General features: G+C 33.6%; 1 protein-coding gene across 1 annotated transcript in view; it reads right to left on the bottom strand.

Annotated features, from left to right (window-relative positions):
* LOC106459618 (ankyrin repeat and fibronectin type-III domain-containing protein 1-like) overlaps positions 1-12,247 on the bottom strand; it is a 72,495-nt gene that overhangs the window by 25,192 nt on the left and 35,056 nt on the right. The window contains exons 4-5 of the mRNA XM_022386492.1: positions 11,142-11,255; positions 6,901-7,199 (exon numbers count right to left, since the gene is read on the bottom strand). Coding sequence (XP_022242200.1) covers positions 6,901-7,199; positions 11,142-11,255 — 413 coding nt within the window. The remainder of the gene's footprint in view (positions 1-6,900; positions 7,200-11,141; positions 11,256-12,247) is intronic.

Raw genomic sequence — 12,247 nt, 5'->3', positions numbered from 1 at the left:
AAAAACGCCCATAAAAACAGCAAAACACAAAATGTGAAATCCGCAGCTTTGCACGCATTTCTGAATTGATCCACAAACCTCCAGGTCAAATTTGATGAGGATCTATCAATAGGGGGTGAAGTAGTGGTAAAAAATGCCATCCCCTCTAGAAACCGCAAAACGCAAAATTGAAAAATTATATGTACCTCTCCATGGACCCAATAAACCTTCATACTAGATTTGGTGAAGATTCATCCACACCCTGTGAAGTAGTTACATGGACATACAACAGACAACATACAGTACTATTATATTTATGTGGTTCAACTTAAACTTCGCTGTTTTAAAAACCAGAAAATATGAAAGATACTGGTTTTAGAATGTTTACTTTTTCCGAAAAAGCTCTAACAACGAGTTTAAGAGTGAACCATACTTTCCATAAAAAAATGTTTTTATGTTTTATATGTGCAAAAATTACGAGTTCAATGACAATTTAGCAGATTTCGCTGGAAAACAGGATAATACTTAAGAGACATTTTACGTATTTCTGGAACAAACCTGATCTACACCGTTAGGGTTGCAGAATGTGAGCAATCTCCAATCTTTTGAATTGAGCATAAATTTTAAAATGTACACGTGAATAATGGCTGTTTTAAAAATGTATGTTTGTTTGAATTTTTGCACACAGCTACACAATGGGCTATCTGTGCTCTGCCCACCACGGGTATCGAAACCCAATTTATAGCGTTGTAAGTCCGCAGACATACCGCTGTGCCACTGGGGAGCTAAAATGTATGAATTTGTTCGCTTACAAAAGTTTTATAAGTCGAGACAGGAACATTAAGAAAGTACAAAACTTGATACAAACACTCTTAACATGGAATACGATTTCAGTCTTCTCAAATAATAGTTCGAACTTGAGAAATAGATCATAACGAACAACAAAAGATTTAATTGAAAACAAAGAGAAGGACTATGACAAAATCTACACATGCGAACATATAACTTAGAAAATACTGAAGTACGGAAAATTGCTTGACAAAGAATGAATTGTACTTGTTTAAAATAAAGGGGAGAAGTGCTAGATATTTGTCGATTCAAAAACTCCGCAGTGGTTTAAATGTAGTTATAACACGCACTTGTTGCATTGCTTATTCATGTTATAAGGTGCCTTGATAGACTATAACACTTCTATCAAAACTTTCTGTCAGCCAGGATATTTCTCTCTAAAGTGCAGCTGGAACTCGACTGATGTTATCTTATTTGTTAAACAAACTATTTATCATAAACCCACTCACGTTCCATAGCTAGCTTCTTAACTTATAAGAAGATTTTTTAACACCCATATCACTAGAAAGAAAACTTAATAGGCATTTTTAAATCTAAATTTTTGTTTTGTTTTTCGTTTGTTTCTGATGATTTACTATTACGTCTACCTCTGTTTATGTATGTAAACGTCGATATAATGTCCCGTGAATTCCGCTTCAATGGTTTCAAACATTTTAAAATTTAATTTAAACGATGTTTATTCTTTATTGCGTAAATAATTATTCATTTGAAGCAAATATGTCATATAGTCATCACAATTTGTACATTTAATCCATTACAGATCTTTGATTCCTATAGAAAATCCAAATAATGAAGTCACTTGATTTACAACTCAAATGATGAAAACGTCTTATTTGTCAGTTACGTGTAACTTTGCGACATCACTGTTACACTGAACTTGTGATGGAGCATATTGTAGTAAATCTGGCCAGTAAAGTGAGGTGAGATTTTGAACTAATACTGTTACCTATATTTAATAAACTGTCCCATTATGATGGGTACGAGAAACGAAATAGAGCATTCCTAAGGAAAGAAATATTGTCAATTATATAATTTTGCAAATGCTTGCAAAAGATTACTTCTTACACTGAATTGGACTTCGGATATCATGTATTAAAAAAGTACGTGTTGATAATTTCAGGCATTTACTTATATTTTGGGAACAAAACTTGTACTTAATTTTAATGAATAAATTTAAGAATTTATAAATACAATAGTAATTATAATAGTACTTTTCTATAAGTTACAATCTCCTAATTTGATTACAGAAGGTTTCTAGAGCTCTAATTTTATATTTCTCTTGTTAAAATGTTTACTGTCTTAATATATTGTCTTTTATAGCATTGATTTAATAACCTAGTTGTAATGCTCTGATAAAAAGGCATTTTTTGGAACTTTCTTTTATAAGTTTATTTTTAAAATAATTGTTTGCTTTAATACGTTTTAATAATACTAATATGACAACATGTTTTTATCTTCTGATTAATTCCATGCTACCAAAAATGAAAACTGATACTTTTTGTGTTACGCTCTTGCATTCCAAGATACTTTTATTTTACTATTCTTAAAAGAAAAATGAGAAAAGCGATGGTTTCGCAGGCTCTGGAAATAATTAATGAAAAACCACGCAAACAACATATATATATTTAACGTATTTGACATGCTTCAGTACAAATTATTCTCTCGAATGCTTTTAGCTGATTACGCGTGCTAATTTTCAAGAAATTCGTAGATTGTTAGTTTAAGGTTTCGCGTGATAGGAGAAAAAAACACTTCATCTAATCACAATTAAATGTTAAAAAATCAAGGTTAAACTAACACACACACACACACACAAATCATTTAAAGTACTTCAACTCTAAACCAGTGAATACCGTAAGAAAGAAAATACTTTCAGAATACTGAGTGAAAATACCGCAATGAGGGAACATTCAATTAGTTTCATGGTTTCTTAATCCCAAAACTTCATTCTTAGCTTCGCTTATCAAAATAAAAATGTAGAAGAGTTATGATCTAGAGAACTACCAGAAACTCTATAGCACTATTATATTTTACAACTGAAGTTGATGTTCGTTAAGTACTCAAAAGAAGAGCTCTCCCCAAGTAACATCATTTCGTAGATGTACAGAAACAAGAAACTAAATCACACCAACACTTGAGATTTGGTCTGTAAATTAAACAGCAACTGAACAAGATATGTTCTCATCTTAATTAACGGCAAGATACTGATGATATCCAGTTTTCTTGGAGCATCTGCAATATTGAATTATTTTTGTTTTCACAATTTATACAGACATCTGGACTATTACTAAGCATCCAGTCATATGATAATCGTAGACTCCAACTCTAAAAAGTATTCTGGAAATAGTGAAAAGAATCTCCTATTAGATACCAAAGGGAATGAAAATTTAGCAATTTAAATAAAAATGTTAATTATTTGTTGATACACTTGACGGCTAGTTCAATCAAATGCCTCCATTAACTTCAATTATTCATGAGGAGGGGATTCGTGCCTGAAAACAAACACTGTTAGGACACTCGCCTTTAGTACCTGAGCATATGTGCAAGTTTTAGTCCTGCTAGTTTCTGACTGGGAGTATGAACAAAGTTTCAAACATGGCATCCCCTGGATCCTGAGACGGCCAGAAACACAAAATTGGACGCAACATTCGGGCTTAGCAACGTTAAAAACCTTTTTCTAGACTCCATCATGCTTGGGTAACTTTCCGAGCGTGTTTGTGCCACCATTAATAAGGAGACCACGCTATATAGACAAGGGCATCCCCAGAGCAAGCCGGAGTCCGCCTACCAAATTTGATCCTGTAAGTTCCAATGCTGTGGGAGGAGTTTTCGCGAGCAAACAAACAAATTTGTACACAACGTGAATTAACATACGATGTAATGTACAATCTGTTTACAAAAATATTCCTTCGCTTCAGTATCGTGGATGATATGTATTTTATAAATAAACTCGTCTGTCGTCTTATTGTCTGATTCTAACAGAACGTAAAATGATCTTGCAAACTTTAAAATAATAGGAAATTAGATTGTATAAGAATTTGTATAAGTATGAAGGTTGTAAGTCGGAAATAATATTTATATATGATTGTTAAACTTCTAAATAGTTTAGGTTTAACTTTTTGTAACTTTAACGTCAGTTTAAGAGCTTACGTGTATTTATCAGGATAACAACAAAATTAAACGTAGCAGACCACAAAAAACGTTGTTTGTTAAATTTTTCAATCATACAGGCAACATTTGTCCATGAATATAAAATAGTTGATCTTAGTTTAGATATGAAGTTTGTGTTCACATTTTGGTTTTCGTATTTATCAAAAATACCGTACCATAAATACTTTCAACAAATGGTTTTGTTCTAAAGCTTAATTTAAGCATTATGACTAGACCGTTGTTGACTAGGTGAAGTGTTAAGACTAGATACTTTTTGACTAGGTGGAGATATTAAGCGAAACTGTTGTTGACTAGGTGAATTTTTAGAACTTGATAGTTGTTGATTAGGTGAGCATTTAGGATTAAATCGTTGTTGACGGTATATGTGATACGATGTCCTTGATAAGGGCTTTTGCCGAAACGTTGGACATAAGTTAATCTTTCTAATTCTCCTTGATTTAGTAGTCGTTTAGTTTCACAAAGCATCCATTTTGTTTAAAATATCCATAGTAAATGAAAGTAGGATAACAGGATTAATAGCGGGTAGCTAATGAATCGTGATGATAGTAGAAAAATAGATTAAACAAAATCTATGTGAAATCAATTTTGAATTATTTTTTTACGTAGATATATATATATATATATTGCCAAGGAAATCAGTAGTTTAATACAGAATTACGCACTACACCATATGTCTATACAACAACATTATATATTAGTGCTCTCCCTATCTGCTGATGTATTTTTCTGGATGAAAAATCTATCCTAGTTACAGTGAATAGCGTTTAAGGAATTGCTCCTTCTAAAAGTTTACTCCTGTATTTCAAGCATATAACTTTCAATAACATTCTATTTATCACTGAAAATGGCTTTATTATTAATTTCATTATTTTGATCGATGTACACAAGAGTGCTGTTAAAATGGTTCAACAAATAAATAAATAACTCTAAAAGATATCCTTCTTCACACAAAACTGAATTACATCCCACCCAAAAATAGTTGTCGTTCATTTAATAAAGACCGTTGTCAAACCTGCAAGTTCATAAAAATCACTGACTCATTTTCTGACAAGTACAATCAAAGGAACTTTAAAATATCCAAAGAAATCACTTGTGAAACAAAAAAAAAACTCCATTTATTTTATACAGTGTACAAAAAATGTAATTACCAATATGTAGGACATACACAAACAACTCTTAGAGAACGTTTCAACAACCATAAATCTTCTATTAACACCGAAAAAGATTTCCCTGTTGCTCAACACTTTAACTAATCCGGTCATTCCATTAACGATGTTACTCTCATCGGCATTGAAAAAGGATTCAAAATTAAAGCAGATAGAGAAATAAAAGAAGCTTACTGGATTCTAATCTAAACACTGTTCAACCTTTGGTAATTAATATAGATCCTGGAATAAGTGATCTCTTTTCATTGCTTTCATCTCTCTCAGAAAAATATTTTTTATTCTTTACTTATTTCTTTCATGTAGTGTGAACCCTAACTTCCCTGAAACTTACTATTTATTTAAGATAATTTTCCATACCTGTTTTTATAAATTGGTTAACATAACATATCTTTTTCAATAAGTTTTCAGGTGTCACCTTGATCTAACTTAAACACTTAAGTATAGTTTCAAATATATATATATATATATATATATTGAGCTATTTCTAAAGTAAAATATCAGTAACACCTTTTCACATACCCTTTCGCCATCGGCTACATTGTACCTGAAATGAGATGCTTACAACAGTACATAGAGAAATAGACTAAACATATCCTGGAAAAACCGGATGACTTTCATGACATCACTAAACTCCTTTTATATATATCACTCATTCGATTACAACATCATTCCTAGTTTGCCCCTGAAGAAGAAAGGTCCACCTTTCGAAAGCGCTCGGGTTATTGGGTCTTTATTCATTTCTGTCAAAACTTCTTGAACCTACGTGTTTTTCTAACATCATGAATTGTATTTGTCCATAATACGCTTGTAGCTTAAAGAAAAGTCTTTTCAAATAATGATAATGTCTAAAACTAAAGATGTTGTAGAATGTTTATCTTTATTGTAGGCACACGGTATATCTTAAATTTTGAATTATAACAAAGACAGTTGCAGTAGATAGAATGGTACTGAAGATGATAAGCTGCACTAAAAATCCACTTTAACATCCGAAGAAATTGTTGAAGTTTTAAGTATGATATAAAGATTATGATTTTAAGATGGATCTATAGATTTAACCACGGATACTCTTCCCAATATAAGGGGTAGAGCGTGATGTGCTGGTTAGTGTGTTCGGCTATGAATCGAATATTTGGGTCTGTACTTTCAGCTGTGAGCACGTTTTTAAATAACCCTTAATAGCGCTAGCCAGTTCAAAGTGCCAGATAAAGTCCTTGAGCTAGTTATTGTCCATCTAGTTATTAGTTAACAATGAGGGACGGCTATATCTGGAACCTCGGTGGACTGTGACCTGGGCGTTTAGGTTGAAAATTCCAATTCCCAATATATAATCACGTCTATAGTTGATATTACAAAATAAAATGCGGCATGTGTGCTCAACTGATGTTTCTAAAACAATTACCACATAAAATTTCAGACAATCATTACATGCATTAAAAATAATTATTAGTATAAAAGAGCATATGTTATTCCTTTATGATAAGACTGCAGGCGTTTTGATTTATTTGCGAACAATTGTCATATACTGGAAATTATCAGTGTGATATATTGTTAGTATTCTGCTTCTAGTATGATAATTGAGTATTATATTAGTAGTAAAGTTCTATATCCGTCTAAAAGTACCTTACATGAACAAGTTTGCAAGTTTCCAATATAACGCGTAAATTACAATGCAAGATACAGCTTTTAGTAATCAGTTTGAAAAATATACGTTTTCAATTTATTGCAAACTTCTTACCTGTAATTCCTTTTGCAAGTCTGTTTGGAATGCTGGGAGATGGGGGTATATTTCCTTTCTTGTGGGTTTCCAGTTTCGATGGAATGCTGGTGGACAAGGGTGTGACTTTATTGTTCGGGACGGCAAGAGTGCTACTGGTTGAGTTTGTGCAGGTGGGAGCTGATGTGGAAATCATAGGAGCAGTTACTGAAGTGTCAGAAACATCCCTGATTTGGATGTCACAACATACTCCAAGTATACTATCAATGCTGTTGGCTTTCTGCAAAGTACTTGCTCCTCTATTCCAAGAGAAACATGTCCTGGAATCAAACATCATATCATGTATTCATGAAATTTGGTTGAATGGACGACAACTGCTTGTTGTAGAAACACAAGTGTAGAGGACGACCTGAAGACGAAAGGCGAAAGACTTTCCAAACGTCATCCTCTATAGTTGTGTTTCTATCATGAATATTCTACCTAAACAATCTATTAAATAATATCACGTATTCATCGGTCCTACAGACAAAAAAAAAATAACTCAATCATTGAAGACATTTTATATTAAAACGATTTTGGAGCATCACCACGTCGTTACAGTCCATGCTGCTATATATGGCCATTCTCTCTCTGTTAACAGTGCATCTTCTCAATAGCCCGCCAGAGTAGTTTCTACCGCAAACAGCTACGTCGTAAGGTTGTGAATTCCAAAGCACACCAATGCTCTCTGCAGGCTTTCCGTAAACCATCTAGTGTATGACGACAGTTTCACAGTGTCTGTTTCAACAGTCTCTTTGCACACAAAAATCCATAGGTGCTGCATAGTTGACTATTATATCTTCGTATAGAATAGCATGAATAGCCATTTATTTTTCTAGCTGCTTACGGTATGGGACGGTTGAATGGATATGTCGTGGGAGCAAGTTGTATACACGTGAATCGTGTCGCTTTTCAAGAGGGAGATCCTACTTCGTCTTCTTGCGTGGATTGGCTTTTATCACTGATATTTGTGTTCATCGATTCTCACCTGTTGCAAGATGCTGAACTTTACTTACCATGTTTGATGTACAACTTCCTGCAGGTCTCTTTCTGAATGTTCCTTGTTCCCAATTGATCTGTATTCCTTTGTTTTCAAATGCCGTTAATTGCAAAAATCTTTCCCATTCTGGAAATTTTCAATCTCCAAACCAAACACATCTTTACAATCTGAGTGAATACATATTTCACATTGGAAAGAGCTGTCACATAAACTTACCAATGACATCAAACTATCTACAATTTACAGATAAAATGAAATGTAGTTCTAATGCATGTCATTCCAATGCCACTTTATATTGGCTGTGATTCTTCCATTACAAATTCGATTTAATATAACTTACTCAACCATCTGTAATCATGCAAGCGAGTATTGTACTTAACCATTTGATAAGTAAAACGCAAACTATTACAATTAACAATTACTCTATAATTATGAAAAATCGATTATTGATGTGAATAATCTCTCAATCGCAACAGTCCCTTCGTTTAATCATTATGACATCCTTTATCTCGTTGAAATGGTGGAGTTCTAATCTACAGTATACGTTCTTTTTTACTATAAAGACTTATCATGGACTGATATGGACGACAGCACGCCTCAAGTCTGTATTCGATGGTTGTGATACTGTTTGGCTGTGTTATTTTCAGTCGTCTTTGTTGCAGATGCCAAAAACCAGCTGGCGTCGTGGTGTTTCATGCCACACGAAAGAAAATGCACCATCTATCTTTGTCATCCGCCCGGCTTTCCCAATTCAAAGTATCGATCGTGAAGGATTTCATGTCCTGTTTGCAACTGTCCTTGAAAAAAAGCTTTGGCCTGTCTACTGGTCTACTTCCACTTGACAGTAAGCCATATGACATACCTTTTGGAATGCGACCATCAGGAATTCTTCGAAGATGGCTTAGCCAATGAAGACATATTTGTCTGAGAAGTGCAGTTATGCCTGGCAAGTTTGTTTCACTCCACTCTTCTTCATTTGTAATTTTTTCTTTCCATGTTATATCAAGAACTTTATACAAACATAGTAATTGTAAAACATTCATTTTACTTTCTTGAGCAGTGTATGTTGTCCATGTCTCACTACCTTACAATAGAGTAATAAGTACTCATGCCTGGTAATTAGTTTTTCTAGATTTTGTTGTCAGTTTAGAACTACTCCAGGCTCGCTTTGAGAGTCAGGCGATTGATATAGCAGCTACCCAAGTGCGAACGTTTAACTCATCGTCCACGGATAGCTTTTCACTTATTGTAGATCCAAGATAGCTGAAATTGTTTAATACCTGGAGGGTGGAATTATCTAAAGTAATGTTTGGCTCTCGAGGAACATCTTGGCATAATAGCACGGTCTTTTTTATGTTGATAGTAAAAGGAAACATATTTCAGGCATGAGTGATATCATTAATAAGCTTCTGTAGCTGATCTCTTCATGAGCAAGAAGTGTAGCATCATCAGCAAAAATGGGATTCGCGATAGTTATGGTTCTCACTTTGGTTTTAGCTTTAAGACGAGGCAAGTTGAAGAGCATTCCATCTGCACTTGTATTTAGATATATGCCGTCATCAAGATCATCAAAACCAAAGCTCAACAGCACAAAGAAGTAGAAGACAAACAATGTCTATGTTAACACACACGTCTGTTTAACGCCAATTTTCACAATACATTTATTTGAAGTAAATATATCAAGCTGAATTTTGCATGCATGTCCTCATGAAAGGATGATATGAGCTTACACGGTAGTGGAAGACATACAATTTTCTGAAGTACTTTGATCAACCCTGATCTACTGACAATATCAAATTCCTTCTTTAAGTCTACAAAGACGATGTATAGTGGTTTTCTTTTCCCTCTGCACTTCTCTTGAAGTTATCGAAGAGAGACTGAGGTGTGTAGTTCAGTTTTGAACGAACACTGTGATTCAGGGTACACGCCTGTTGCTAGTAGTTGTAATATTTCAAAATAACTCTTGCAAAAACCTTTCCACCAACACTGAGTAGGAAGATACCATAGTAGTTGTTACAATCCTCCTTGTCTATTTTGTTTTTGTACAGGGTTATGACGTTTGTATCACACATATCCTGCGGAACGCGTCTTTCTTTCCAGCAGTGAAGTAACAGATGATGGAGTTTTGGCAAGAAGCTAGACTTCTCAGATTTTAAAATCTCTAACAGGATTCCATCTTTACCGGGTACTTTTCTACAATAAAGGCAATCAATAGCTTTACTAAGCTTCTTAGCTGTTGGTTCTTTATCAAGTTCCTTCATGATGGGTAAGTTCTGTATCTGATCAAAAACTGTATCAGATATATCAGTTTCCTGAGAATATATATCAAGATAATGTGAAACCCAGCTTGCCATCTGCTTATTTCTATCGGTTATCGCTGATCCGTCTTTTGCCTTTAGAAGGGCCACTTTGCTCATTGGACGAAGAGCAATCTTTATACTATCATACATATCATGTAAATTCCCAAAGGCTGAAGCCAACTGTATCTTATTACACAGGTCTTACCAATATTTATTGGCATATTGCCTTTCTGGTTCTTTGTATCGTGCATTTGGCATTTAAAAGTTCTCCCTTTGTGGTTTCTGTAGGATTTAGACTATTATTTATACTTGACTTCTAGCAATGGCAAAGGTTCTTTTGAATAGGCCTCGATCCAGTCCTTTTAATAATAACAAAACAAATAATCAACTACGAAATGTGATAATTCCATATTACTGTAAATATTATCCATTATATCCATGTGTTAACATCCATCACCCAAAGTTAACTGGCTTAATTACAGTAATTTTTCCTATGGTAACTAAAAACTGTCCAAAGTTTACATAGATTATTTTGCTTAAGGATTTTTGCCCGAGAAATGAGACAAAAACCCTCAAATAGAACAAATTTCCATTTTTATAGACTTTCTGGGTTGAATTTAAAAATACAAGTATTTAATCAGTTAAATGAGTCAGTTATTACTTCCCACAAAGCAGGGTATACAGTTAGTATGTAGGGATGTAATAACAAAAGAACGAAGGAAGCGGAACATTACCTAACTTGTCCTTTATACAATTTTTGCTTCTTTATCTGGTACCCTTGCCTAATATCAATTTATAATGAAAACTGTACTATATTATAAGAAGTATTGTAAAGTAAACAGTTTTACAGAGGAACCGATCTTAATCCATCTAATTATCATTTTTGTTTTAAATATAATAAATCACAATGCCACAATTCTTACACTTCTGGAGGTGACGGGTCATTGGTAATATGGCTTGTCTTCACAGCTGACTGTCTTTCTTTCGGTGTTAAAAATCGCGCTAATTTGGCTAATCCAGTACGTGGTTGTTCACCTCTGGAAAAACCAAAACATGCTTTAGTTTTTTTTTAGTTTTAGTATTATAAGCCAGATGTTCCACATAAACCATTTTTTTATTTCTTAATTGTTCTTGTTAATAAAATCCTTAGCTTTCCTTACAGTACATCGTGATTATTATTTGCTAATTACTTTAGCTTTGTTTCGTAGTAACAAACAATAGTTATTAGCTCGATACAGTCTTTTAATAAGCCGTAGTTGTTATAAGCTCCCTAATCTAACTTAGTCTTGTAGTAAACAGTAATTATAAGTTCTAATCTTTAGTAAACCATAGTTATTGACTCACTACTTTAAACTTAGTCTAGTAGTGAGACCTCGTTGCTATTAGCTCTAGTCTTATAATAAACCGTAGTTATTAGCTCACTACTTTAAACTTAGTATTTTAATAAACCGTAACTATTATTAGCTTTAATACTGTAATAGGTTATAGTTGTTATTAGTTCACTACTTTAAATTAAGTCTTGCCGCAAACCATAGTTATTGGCTCACTGGTCTAAACTCAGTACGGAAATAAACCGTAGTTGTTATTAGCGCTAATACTGTAGTAAACCGTAGTTGTCACTAGCTCACTGCTTTAAATATAGTCTCGCAGTAAACCTATTTCTTATACGTTCACTACTTCAACAAAAAACCTTATTGATTTTTATGTTCTGGCAGGGGGGAAAATAGCGGTAAATGTTTACATGGACAACGATAAAAAGTTCCCAATGCGGTAAGGTTGCTGACTTAAGTATGGTAAAGCGAATTTTAAGTGTAAAAGATTGTATATATCCTTGTTAGGATTGTGAGTACACTCTGTTAAACTTAGTCCTAATGTTTATTGTGCTAAACTTTGATGTTCTAAATTTCTTTATATATAGCTTAGAACAACAATACTTGAAAAGGTTTTTTGGTGTACAAAACTTGAAGATAGCTTTTATATGCGGAAACATCTGTTAGCGGAGTTCTTGCACGGATCTTAAAATATATCG

Source organism: Limulus polyphemus, unplaced genomic scaffold, assembly GCF_000517525.1.
Source record: "Limulus polyphemus unplaced genomic scaffold, Limulus_polyphemus-2.1.2 Scaffold29, whole genome shotgun sequence".
NCBI classification, from domain to species: Eukaryota; Metazoa; Arthropoda; class Merostomata; order Xiphosura; family Limulidae; genus Limulus; species Limulus polyphemus.
Note: the sequence above shows the minus strand (reverse complement) of the source record. Positions and strands in the feature narration are given on the sequence as shown.